Source organism: Phalangium opilio, unplaced genomic scaffold, assembly GCF_054372755.1.
Source record: "Phalangium opilio isolate 3A_F unplaced genomic scaffold, DU_Popi_V2 ptg000070l_1, whole genome shotgun sequence".
In the NCBI taxonomy this organism is placed as follows: domain Eukaryota; kingdom Metazoa; phylum Arthropoda; class Arachnida; order Opiliones; family Phalangiidae; genus Phalangium; species Phalangium opilio.
Window position 1 is genome coordinate 10,585,613 of NW_028324182.1, and position 12,694 is coordinate 10,598,306.

Below are 12,694 nucleotides of genomic sequence, written 5' to 3' on the forward strand. Positions count from 1 at the left end.
TAGGAGTATAAACTTCTGCATTCTGGTATCAGATTTATTAATTTGAAGGTTAAATCTAGTTTAAAGTAGCCAATTGTTAAAGAAAAGCCTAACTTCCTGTACTCTTCAAGCCAAAGCAAATAAATTAATAAACAATATTACGCATTTACGCCTAAATAAGCTATTTTGAATTTAACTTTATTTCGTCTCCTGGGTACAAATCTTACATCACTGTTGTTTTCGTCTGCTTATATAGTTACGTCATCTCTCGTGACATTCTGACCTGTTAGGCTTAGTTCAAGTTAGTTGCACATCGGAGTTTTTGACATTTAGGGTAGAAAAAACAATTTTAATTACTTAAATTTAAATAAATCACTTAAAATCCATGGCCACTGCAGCTCCTGATAGAGGTAGAATTCTTGTAGAGGGTAAAGAAGAAGAATCTGATGGAGAAATTAACCCTATTCCACCTGCACCAAAACATAATATCCCACTTGGTGGTAGACGTCTACCCATGGTAATTAAGTTAAATATTTACGTTTAAGCATTAAATTAAACACTTTAATACGGATTTAAGGCTCCTCCCGTACCGCATGTTCCTCAACAAGGAGTCGTGGTTTCGGGAGAAGCATCAGAGTCTGATGAAGAAATTTGTGATACTAGATCACGTTCTATATACCAATCAGGTTCATAATTATTTTGTTAATTGACTAGGCTTATTAACATAAATCTTAACAATCAGATTACGATCTTGGCGATACAAGCCAAAGAAGCAGACATTCCTCTAGAGAAAGCAGTCAAACTGACTTGTCAAATTTTGACTTACCAAAATATAACACGTTAGTATAACCATATTGTCCATTGAACTATTAGTTTTAGTTACTTAATTTAAAAAAAAATTACAGATTACTGCATAAAAAACTGAGTAAGATCAATAGTTTATCTTAATTTCCAAATTACCCAATTAATTTTAATTTAACACACCCAATTAAATTAAATTAGGGGACCGTAATTTAGCCTTAAGGCAAGATTTAGTAGAAATGGCTTGCCAGCCTTACCAAACTGCTTCAAAGGAAATAAGTGCAATATCTCAGCAATTAATAAAGTCCCAGCTATTAGTTCAGGTAATTATCCAAGTCTTGCCCTCTCAAGTTAATTGGCCTTATTCCTGATCAACGCCACCGAGGCGTAGCGGCGACTTTTGGAACTATAATAATACGGTAGCCAATTACAGGTGGCGCTGGAGTCGATGGACTCTGATGGAGATCTGTTATTTTCTATGGTTTGATTATTACCGCTTCAACTTCAAAAAACTATGTTTTAACTAATTATTACTAACCGAATAATCTCCAAATAGACCAAAATCGAATGAAAACTTACTCCGAAAGTCTTATTTCATAATATTAGACAGAATAAGAAAGGTAAAATCAACTTTTAATACTTTTGAAACCATATCGCTCGTTAAGCCTTGGCTATTCAAGTGATTTAGAAAGACCAACAAAACATAGAAAATAACAGAGTCCATCCGCTCAAGCGCCACCTGTAATTGGCTACCGTATTATTATAGTTCCAAAAGTCGCCGCTACGCCTCGGTGGCGTTGATCAGGAATAAGGCCAATTGCATTTATATCTAACTTACTTTTAGGAGGTATCCTGCACTTTGAGAAGACTCACAAATGAGCTTTTCCAACTTGAAGATAAAGTTGATACAATAAGGAGTTGCAATCTTCTCCCAGAAATTCTAATAGCTTCAATGCCTCCTGATGAACCTTAAATCTTGTTAATTATAATTGATTATAATTACCTGGCAATAAAATAAAATGCTCGCCAACATAACATAGTGTTGAAGTTTGTCAAACTTAGATGTGTGATGCTGCACCTTAATCATTCCAAAATGAATATTGTTTCCGTTGATGCTCAATTTTTTTTTTTTGTGAAAAGCGTGTGGATTGTTGAAAAATAAATTATGTAAACCTATTCAATATTATATATTACAATTGTTATCTATGAATAAAAATTGTAAAGTGTGTTATTAATATTATTGACTTAAATATTGTGTATTAATAAAAATTTAATATTTATTAAATGGCATTAAACAACTAAATACCAAATAAATTTGTGTGGACTTGATTCATTTCTTATTTAAAAGGGAATTTAAATTAGTTACGGATTTGTTTAAAATATTAGAATGTGTCTGGATTCAACACCCAATCTCTAAAAACCCTTTTTTTTGGGGGGGGGGCTAAAATTACACCATATGAAAATGGACCACTCTTAGTTAAAGCCAGCAATTACTTGTGTATTTATACATGGGTTAAAAATTAATATTGTTAAGTAAGCGTTGTTAACTTTAAAGCAGTTTAAATATTTAATTAAATCACGTTGTATTTTAGTTAATTATATTAAATTATATTAAAATTAGTTAGCGATATGTTTTATTATTATTATTATTATTAGTTTATTTAACACAAACCTTCAAAATTAAATTAAAGGTTGAGTTAAACATTTTTATTTTAACCATCAATTTTATTTCGATAATTTGTTATAGACTCACAAGGCAACAAAAATTGAGTAGGCAACTATAATCACACGTTTTATTTATTTATTTATTTTTTTCATAGATTTGTTTGGTAAATCAATTTATTTTATGCGTATTTAAAAAATTCATTTGTTTAGTTAAGTTATTTTTATTTTTCCCCCCTTTATTTATTAAAACGGAGAAAAAACGCTATTTTTACTTTTGCGCCAAAGAAAGGGTAGAAAAAGTATCATTCTGACCCCTTATGGCTGGCCGGCTAGGTTTTTTTTTATTTTCTTGTTTATAGAAAACACCCAATGCGGTAATTTACGTGGTCGTTTTTAAACTCTTGGTTTTCACTCCAAGTAAGTTATTACTATATAGATATTATTGTTTATTTCAAAAAATATTTTAGGTGGCAATATTTAAATTTTCATAAAATTTATGAAAAATAAATCTTGGACTGAATTATTTTTCTGGACGATATTTTTTTATTTTTTCTTAAGGCCATCTTCGCTTTCTTTACCATTAAATTACAGCGAGGCGTTTTCAGTATTTAATTGAATATTTTAATTTAAGATTTAATTAAAAGGAGTGTGTATTATAATTTAAAAAACTCCTAAAAACTAAGAGCGGGTTTATATTTATATTTTAGTAAATTAGGCCTTTTTCTTAATTGTTAATTGGGAGGTACCGTTTTTAAATGTATTTATTTGTCGCCACAGCTTGTTCCCCGTTTTTTAAAAAATTGGTAAATGGCAGCTCGTTTAAATTTTTTTTGACTTATTGCGGGATGGTAAAAATTGGGATTCCGCGAAAATTTAATGTTGATTTTTGTTTTTTTGGTTTTTCAAATGGAATGGATGTCCCTAAGCCTTTAAAATCGACCCCCGATGATTTTTAATAATTTACCCCTCGCGTTTCATTAAGTATTTAAGTTTGTTGGTTAAATATAGTGGCGCAATTTTTATAAAAAGTAAAATAGGCCTACGTTTTTTTGTTAATAATAAAATCTTACGTTTGTTTACGGTAACAGCACCTTTCATTGAATTCAGTTCTTCAATTCGCGATTAATAATTATAATTATTTAAATAGATATATTATCGTATAACAATATGTTGGCGAAGGCAAAATAATAATAATAAAAAGATTAAATAAAAATCGGGTATAATTTGTCGTATTTTATAATAGTGTACAATAGCATTCGAACCAACACTAGTATTTTTTGATTTTTTTGATTCATTTTAAAATATTATTTCTCTAAAAATTTCTTATAACCAACTTAAGCGTATTTTTTTTGGTTAATATTTAATTGGCAGGTTGTATTCTTAAAAAAAAAAGAAACCGTTTTTTTCTTTTGTAAAAGTGTCTGATAATTTGTTATATAATTATTTCAAAGCGCGATTTTATTTTGCCTAGAAAATATTTTCTCTTATTTTGTGTTTGATTTTTTTTTCTTTTGGGGTAGCGCTTGTATTTTGATTTATTTTTACATCAATTTCTGCTTGGCGCATTCGGGACAGAGGATATCCGACGCGTCGGTGATGAATCCCTTACCGACCAAGGAGTTCTGGCACATGGCGCAGATGAAACAGTCATTATGCCAGTTTCGGTCCTCGAACGAAATGAAACGAGTGCCACCAATGCCTTAACAAAAAGAGACCACTTGGTATAGACCACTTAACATAATACACTAGATCGCTCCTTTAAAATAGGTTATGCGCACAGGCCTTGATTAACGTAGGCAATGGTCTGATGTATGTTTGTTTTTAAAGGGTCAGTGCCAAGCAGAGAAGATCGTTTCGGGAATGGGTAGTTTCAGCGCAAATATCAAGCGTATCGTGCAGGATGTTTTGATAAACTGGGGTAGAGTATAATATTTCAAGGGGCAAGTGATAATGTGTTAAGGGTCAAGCCACTATTTAAACCATTTTTCAACAGGGTAACTATCATACTACCATAAGACCAAAGCGTGGAAAATTTAGTGGGTACTCTCGCTACCTTAGATTGGTGACAATTACGGTATGCCAGTGCGTGCAAGGACTTCTAGGTAATTGGAAAAACAAATTTCTTACCTGTGATGGGCTTGCAACAGGCGGTACATCTCTTGGCGAAAAGTTCACCGAAGCAATCGGCGCAATAGGGCTTGTCGTCCCTGGAGGTGAATCGTTGACCAGCCAAGGAGGTGCTGCAGTTGGTGCAACAGAAACACTCTCTATGCCAAGGTTCGCTCCTGTATGTTACGCCACCGCTCGTGATGATCTACAAAATGAGATAACGCAAGATCAGAAATTGAAATGTTGGTGTCAAATTTATACTGGACTTACGTTATTGCACTTGATGCAACGAGTAGCGTATTTCTCTTCGTAGCAAGTGGTGCAATAGATTTCGTTGTCCCGAGGAATAAAACTACGAGTGCCGATGGCGTTTTTGCACATGCAGCAGCAGAAACATTTCTCGTGCCATTGATGACCTTTGTATTCCATCTTCTTCGTACCTAAATCATCATAGTTTACAAACATAAATGATAAGCGTCAATTTAAATTAGGTCTAATTTAATTTTTCTAACATTTTGGAAATATTTTGTCTTAAATTGAAAGAGCGTGCTACGCCTATAGAACTGTTTACCCGCAGCGCGCATAGTTTGCGGGAAAGTATACATACAGGGGCAAGCCGCTTATGTATTTTCCCCATTGCCCCTGTAGAAGTGTTTCACACACAATACACCAGTTCTATTTTAATACTTCAAATTTTTTAGGTTTGAACTCTGTTATTCTCAAGAGTAGACAAAACTGTTACAAGTGACTTTTTCTAACCCAAGATAGGTATAAAGATAGCTAATTATGTAAGATTTTTAAATCGTGTAAAGTAGGCTTAATTTAATTATATTTACCCGCCCTGAAGATCTCGCCGCATCCATCGCACCTAGTGGCGAAAGCGGCGTCATAGCAACCGGCGCAGTAAACCTTCTCGGCTTTGGAACCGAATGGCTTGTCTACTAAAGACATACGGCACTTGCTGCACAAGAAACAAGCTTCATGCCAATGCTTCTCTTTATACGACAAGTCCTACGTGACAAAAAACAAACGACACGTAATTAAAACACCCTTCTTTAAAGACAGAGTCATAAGCCATCATCTACATTCCCTAACTCTTCTCAGAAACTACCGGTGCGAGTTAACGATAATATCAGTCATTTAGTTGTAATTTGTCTTTCGCCCTAGTGTATGTATCCAGTTCCCGAAAGAGTTAAGCCTAATTCAAAATCTTCAACATCTTAACGTGTCATTTTTTCGGGGTTTTGGCTCCTTTACTTTGTTCACTCTAGTAAGGAGCTCGATCAGCGTTTATTTTTAGGGAGTACTTGTCTTTTTGCCAATGAAGGCCCTCAGTCTCAGACGAGACAAGACGAGATAAAGCAAAAAATCATAAAAAGTACAAGTTGAGGAACAGGTTGTCGTTAGTGTCTTTTTTTTATTTCTTTTTCGCTTGAGACTGAAGTAGAGAAAGGGTATAGCGTGATTGTAGGGCGAGCGAGTGAGTGTATACGCTAAGTTTAGGTTTCTCTCTCAGATCTCTTTACTCCCTACCGAATTTGGCACCCTAGAACATCGTTCCGGCAGCCACACCCTAATTCCAATGTTGCTTTTAACATTTATTCGACTTCGAGGGGGAGTCAAGACATTCTACATATTTAACTAAATATATTTTTGGTAAGAACTATCAAATATTCACGAAGGATATCTCAAGGACAAAATAGGCTACAGTCAAGGTCGTTTCTTAAAGATTAAGAGCTAAGAATTGGCTATACTGAAGTTTGGCGCCATTTGATGTGCCACAAAAACGCGCTGAAGGTTTAAATTTGACAAACAGTAAACCGTGGGTTCTTCTGATAGGAAAGCATGGAGGAATTAACATAATTTTAAGTTCGAACGTATCCATTCTTTTATCTAGACCCTGACATATATTACATTAGACATTTAGAACACCTGACATGATTTCTCCGCTCCCTCTACCCACAGGTGTCACGTGTTAGTCATTTGACGTACCTTGGAGTCGATGCCGATGGGTTTGGAGCATTCTTCGCAGCTATTGGCGAATACTTGCTCGTAGCAGCGGACGCAATAAGGGTGTTCGTCGCGTAGAACGTAACGCTGACCGGTCAGTGACTCGTCGCACTGCCAGCAGCAAAAATGACCGGAATGCCAGTCCTTGGACATGGCCTTAGTATACTCGCCCGAGAAAATGAGCTGCAAAATACAAAGAAACGAAACTATTTTATTTTAAAGTCCAAAAACACCCCAAAACAAGAACGTGTTAATATTAACCTTAAAATCACCAAAATTATTTCCATACTCGTATCAAATTTCTCTATTATGCCTAAGAACAGAGGGAAATTACCCAATTACAGATAAACCCAAAGTTACCCATTAAAATTTACAAAAATAGAGCTTGGAACGTTCATAGTATAATATCTGAATGTTCATCATTTTGTAGGTCAGTGTCTAAAAGCCAACATGGCGGTTGATGAAACATAGTACTTTTAACCTCTCTCTCTCGGCACAGTAGTTTATTTTTTATTTTCTCTTCGCGTTCCATTCCTCATCCCAGTCATCAAATAGTACCTGTTACGCCTTCCCATCAATCCCGTGTTACTCCTATATACTCTTACAAACAAGGCTTCCCTTTCAGTTCGCCTGTTCGAGAAATGTAGGTAAACGAGCTACAATCTCTATTTATAGCAACGCCCTTTCCCAAGGAAATCGCGAATTCTCGTTTCCTGAATTCGTTTTGAGATCCGTGTCTCTGGAATCGACGAAAACTTTAAAAATTGAAAACGAAATGGTTTAAATAAACAAAGACCATTTCGTTATTTACTCTTTTAAGTATTCTGGAGGAGATCTATTTAAAGACAAGCAAATAGTTCATCATATGACGAATCCTTGATTTTATACGTGGATATTTTAAATTTCAAGGAAGGGAGTTTAAATTCTTCCCACTTTGTTCTTAATCATTACTTTTATGGTTAATTTTACTTTAGCTGTATTGGATGTTAAATATTGTCGCACACTTGAAGTTCTATATTTAAACTTAAATTTTTCCTGAGTTACAGGGTTAAATCCTCTACAAAAATTTGGGGTTCAAAGGACCGCGTTTAGTTCAAATTTAAACAAAAAAAATTGAGACGTACATCATGCCATATTTTGAGGTGAATCGCTACCGTTTGAAAAGTATTGGATAAAAATATCGTCGAATATTTTGAAATATTATCTTCCCCAATAATATTTCATACTACTTTACAAGTTTCAAAGACCCAGTGAAAGCTGACGCGCATTTATACTATTTTATATCTCATAAGAAATTATTACTATTTTGTCAGGTGAGTTGACTCAGAAGTATCAAGAAGTATTATCAATGGTATCTAATTACATTTTTAGTCAAATAACTGGACGTGAAAATAGCCGGACGTTTTAGTTAAATGATAATGGAACAGGAAAAATCCAAGGACACGATGGTGGGGGATTAATAAAGGGTCGTAAAATACCTCTTCTTTTTGCTCAGAGACGTCCTGCTGTTGTCCATATTGCTGCTCGTCGACATCGGTTTCGACTTGAATCCTGGTCTTCTTCTTCACCTTCTTGACGCGCTTGACCTCGACTTCCTCGGACATGGTTCGCTCGTTTCGTAGAATACAACAAAAATAACTAAGAAAAACTTGGGGCTCTTCCTTCGCGCACTACTATCCCGAACAAACTCCGGATCAAAAAGTCGCCCGACGCTTCCTTTCGTTCGCAAAAACCGCCGTCCGCTTTTTTGTCCCAAAGGCACTCGCCCCCCTTGACTCTGATCGAGGTAGCTGCGAGTCTTCTTCGGTCGAAATGAGGGTCCGAAAACTTTTCCAGCTTCTCCCAATCCCTCCTTGGCAAGATCCTTATACTACACCACCCCCACCTTCTACCGAAAGAGACGCGAAGAGAGAGAGAGAGAGAGAGAGAGAGAGAGAGGGGGGGGAGGGAGAGAGAATTCCCATTCTTGCACCTCAGAAACCCTCCGGAGAGGCTCCTCCCATACGGATACTCTCTAGCGCCAGTCGAACCAGGGAGGACATACTCGCAGCCTCTTCCATCTTACAATTTTGTTTGAATGTTTTACACGCAGCCATAAGTAAACAAATCCTCCTCAAAGTTTAGACTGACAATCGTTTTAATTGTGGATTTGTCAGAGCTTGTTGCCTCCCTATTAGCGTATCCATTCTTGGGAAATCCTTTCCTCCCACAATTTTTGATGTCAAATCGTTCCATTACGTTTTCTCTTTTACCAATAGGTTTTTCCAGGAGAGCCTCGACGAAGCTGTATTCATTTCTCAGTAACTTAGTTGAAAATCATACAATTTATGGTAAGGAATACGTGGGAAGATGTGGTAAACTAAAATGGGATGCTCTCGATCTTCTAACCTCTATAAGAACACCTCGCTAAAAAATACTTCCGTCATACCATAAGTAACATAATAACCATAAGTATGACAATTAGCCAAAACTAACTAAAAACCTATTTTCGGACCTTTTACGTCATCATAAGTTCGCGCCCAGCACAGAGACCCCTAGCGGTGGAAAATGAAGCGACTTCCGCCCATATCGAAAATCCGGTTCAGAGGTTTAAACAGACGCCATTGAGATTTGAGTCAACGGTCCTAAGCCTTGGTTATATAGTTGATTTGTATTGACTTTTACCGACTTTAGCGCGGCCAGATTACGAAGTTGAAAGTTGCACTGGGTAAATTTAGTTACCGAATATTTAGACTTCAAAAGGCTTATCATTTTTGGTGCTGAAATATCCGACTTGTGGCAATCTTAAAGTCGAACATACAAACACCGCGACCGCGCGAGCTTGTGCAATAAATAGCAGACGAGCTATTTCCGACACAAATACGTTCAAGGAGATGGTTTATTGTGATTGGCTAAAATTGTAGAACTATGTCATTCGCCAAAGACCAGCATGAAGTACCCGACGGAGTTGCAAGTCCTGGCCTGATGTAAGTGAGAGTGTCAGTGTTGATTATAGGTTTCATTTTGAAATTTCCATTATTACAATAGGAAGAGTCATACTTATGTTTATTATGTTACTTATGGTCATACTCATCAGAAAATCAGAGGGCTTCCGAACTTTTATTCTAACACCCACTACTACATCCCAGTCATCATTTAAGCTTTGGAATCGTCATTTAAATTTCAACCATCCATATCAAGAGCTTAGAAAAAAAACCCCATCAGTTTTAATTTCAATCTTCATTAAAATTTTCACCTGATATTGTACTAAAAAATTTCAAACTAAAAATAGTTTTCGCGCCGAAATGTCATTAAAATATTTGGTCCAAGGTACGATATATACGAAAGTGCAAAAAGGAATTTAATTTTTTGTCTCTTTCCTCCCTCGCTGAACGTAATTATAGAAGATAACGTCACTAAGTACGAAAAGAACACGTGACTAGATGGGACGTATCGTTTTTATTTTCGAGTGGAAAGATTCCACGTACGCGTACGATGATGGAGTTTAACTTAACGTCTGGCGTCAACCCTCTAGCTAAGAGGGATGAAGAGAGGGGATAAAGATTTTGGAAGATGTCCCGAAATAAACCATAGGCCCCGTTTCGTTACCGGGTGTGTCGCTTCCTTTAAAAAAAAAAGACTGAAGTTTCGTCGGAGAATCTTCCAGAATGAACTAGAGAAAGTTAGCTAGCTAGGAGAGAGAGAAGGGATGCAATCTAAACTTACAGGCGAAAAGCAAGGAGGGAGAACCTTAAATGGCATCGGGGTTGTAGCGTCAGCGATCTCTTCCTAGGCTTACTACTCCGACGCGAACCGCTTTTCCTACATATCCTATAGGAGCGCAAACCACCCACTAACTACCAAAAAATCTTACAAAAACTCCCGGAATTAACAACCAGGCAATCTCTTCTCCTAAAACATGATTAATCGTGCTTCAGAATAAAATATTAAATAAGTCATTCTCCTTATTCTTCAATTTTTATTTTTTATTGCTGAATAAAATTACGCTAAATATTTTTATAATGGTTGTATTTAGGGTCTAATAGGTACTTATAGTGTTTTTGATCCTCGGTAATCGTTAAGGGCTCAGACATTACGTTAAGGATTAGTGACAGTTTGGCAAGATTCCCCCTCTTTGTGTGCGTGTCGTTTAAGAACAAATGTCGAAAAGAGTTCAAAGGACCAAAATTAGGTTCTCGTAATGTGACAAGAAGAGCTTTGAGTTTTCAATTTCAAATAGATTAGATATTGTTCGGAGATACAAATAAAGATCTAGGACAGAGTCTCTAGACGTGTTCGAACTGCTGCACATCAGTGTTCCGCGTGAAACAGACAGACAATCAGTGTTTTTGTATAGATACAAAACACATTTCAACTTCACACAGATTTGCATTACTTAAGCCTATTTTTTCAAACTTTAACACACCAAGTAATGTAAGAAGCATTCTTTTCAGAGTAAAGACACCTAATTGGTGGAGACAAACTGTCCAGGGGGGTCTTTCAGGGGAAAGGTGGCTGCCAAAATAAAAAGAAAACAAAAACATCCTCGAAAGAGAGAAGAAAATCAATTATTCTTGTCCTAACAGCTGAAGAACGATAGAAATTTCGTTTTGCTTCAAAAAAACCCCCTCACCCTGTGCTAAAATTCTCGCGCCATAAACTGCGTCGGAGAAGCGAGCTGTTGCGCTTAGCGTATTACCACAACTTTAAAGTTATTCCAGAGACAGATTTATGAATATTATTTTAAAGAATGAGAATGGAGCATAACCAATGGGGGCATATGGGTATTTCAATTACCCTTTGAATACTATAGCCTCCGCCTTTCACTGTGTTCAAGACTGACAGTGAAATTTACAGTCAAAAAGTAGACTTCATCCCAGGGGGAAAATTGACTTTGAAACTTTTTTGACCTTCAACAATGTTTTTCTATAGTTTCTTAGACATAGTTCGCCAACTTAGCAATTTGTGACTTATTACGAATGTACAATTGCAAATAGGGTTAGGCCCAATTCCAGGCTTGGTTACGCGCTCCTGGATAAGAAGGTGAACTGCTCAGAATGAGGAATGAGAGAAATAAAAAGCTTTTTAACGGTAAACAACCCGGAAACGTTCCAATCACGGATATATAGAAATTTATTCTTGGCTACTCGGTGAAAATAACTGAAAAGGCTGTTGCTCTTTCAATCTTTGAGAACAGTGAGCTACTTCGAGTGCGAATGGCTGCGTAACTCATACAAAACTCTCGAGAATCGTAGTCTAGCTGCCTTATTCCAATCCCAACCAGGAAAGACGTAAAACAAAAAATGGATTCTGCAAAACATTATTCACTAAGATTGTTCTACGAAGCTCAAAGTTAATGGGAAGAAGGCTTAAGGTAACTAGAAAGTATAAGAGCAATTATTTATGAACTGAACTCTAAGACTGAGACAGACTGTACAGTCACCAATGGGAAACCAGAAGTAGATCAACACGAAGTTGATAAGTAAAACGTGAAATTTTCTAGTGCCATTTCAAAAAATATTGAAGATAATTTTGAACGAAATATTTAGGTAAAGACGCTTGTAGCTGATACGTTATCAAATTAGATCAAGACCATTAAAAGTCCAATACAGAGTGCTGTCTTAATTAGAGAAGAAAACTTTACGTTGATATACTTCTAGTGTAGGATATAAAAACGTGTAAGAAGAGAGGAGAGGAGAGAAGAGAGAAAACGAGATTTTGCTCTTACAGGAGCGAGTAGCTATCTTTAGCCCAACTGGTATATAAGAGGTTCGCGAAACAGCCAGATTCATGCCTCGAATCCTTATCCTCTCAAAACCCAGTATACAAAATAAAAAAATTAAAGATTCGTTTTAAGAACTTTTCCACCCTCTATTTGCCACGTAGGTACTTCACATGTACCCACATTCCCCAAATACGCCAGGTCTATTCTAAGCCTCGAGATCATTTTTCGGCGAAAGTTAGGCCTCTTTGAAATATTACTCTTAACTCCATTAAAATTAATAGGACTTCATCGCCGCGTGCCCTAATGGCCAACGACCGTGAAGCCTGTTTGTAATATAGAAGCTGCAATAATTAGACGGAAATTCGATGTGAACCTTCGCTAAAGACCACGTTGAAAGATTAGAATAATTGAATGGGGATGTTTGAA

The 12,694-nt window shown here is 36.3% G+C and overlaps 2 protein-coding genes across 7 annotated transcripts in view; one reads left to right on the forward strand and one right to left on the reverse strand.

Annotated features, from left to right (window-relative positions):
- The first annotated feature begins 262 nt into the window (after positions 1-262).
- On the forward strand, positions 263-2,094 carry Blos3 (Biogenesis of lysosome-related organelles complex 1, subunit 3). Of its 3 annotated transcripts, none has more exons than XM_089843111.1 (6): positions 263-496; positions 557-665; positions 722-818; positions 885-904; positions 982-1,103; positions 1,214-1,596. In XM_089843111.1, exons 1-6 carry the CDS (start codon positions 365-367, stop codon positions 1,265-1,267), a joined length of 534 nt encoding a protein of 177 aa, XP_089699237.1. In that variant the 5' UTR covers positions 263-364; the 3' UTR covers positions 1,268-1,596. The 3 variants fall into 3 exon arrangements, with proteins under 3 accessions (XP_089699237.1, XP_089699235.1, XP_089699236.1); XM_089843109.1 differs by lacking the exon at positions 1,214-1,596 and adding an exon at positions 1,625-2,094 and having other exon boundaries at positions 264-496; XM_089843110.1 differs by lacking the exon at positions 1,214-1,596 and adding an exon at positions 1,625-2,094 and having other exon boundaries at positions 264-496; positions 575-665.
- Positions 2,095-2,221: 127 nt separating this feature from the next.
- Positions 2,222-12,694, reverse strand: part of Lmpt (four and a half LIM domains protein limpet) — a 59,833-nt gene continuing 49,360 nt past the window's right edge. For 3 of the 4 annotated variants that reach the window (XM_089843105.1, XM_089843107.1, XM_089843108.1), the window contains 5 exons: positions 6,547-6,747; positions 5,391-5,565; positions 4,825-4,994; positions 4,573-4,759; positions 2,222-4,144 (listed from right to left, as the gene is read on the reverse strand). In XM_089843105.1, the coding sequence (XP_089699231.1) occupies positions 3,987-4,144; positions 4,573-4,759; positions 4,825-4,994; positions 5,391-5,565; positions 6,547-6,747 (891 nt within the window). In that variant the 3' untranslated portion in view covers positions 2,222-3,986. Of the gene's footprint in view, positions 4,145-4,572; positions 4,760-4,824; positions 4,995-5,390; positions 5,566-6,546; positions 6,748-8,042; positions 8,511-12,694 lie in introns of those variants that run through there. The other variant, XM_089843106.1, reaches the window with a different exon arrangement.

Coding starts and splice junctions, on each gene's coding strand:
- Blos3 (XM_089843109.1), top strand. CDS start 365: ATGGCCACTGCAGCTCCTGATAGAGGTAGAATTCTTGTAGAGGGTAAA. Junction 497..556: donor GTGGTAGACGTCTACCCATG/GTAATTAAGTTA, acceptor TACGGATTTAAG/GCTCCTCCCGTACCGCATGT. Junction 905..981: donor ATTACTGCATAAAAAACTGA/GTAAGATCAATA, acceptor AAATTAAATTAG/GGGACCGTAATTTAGCCTTA.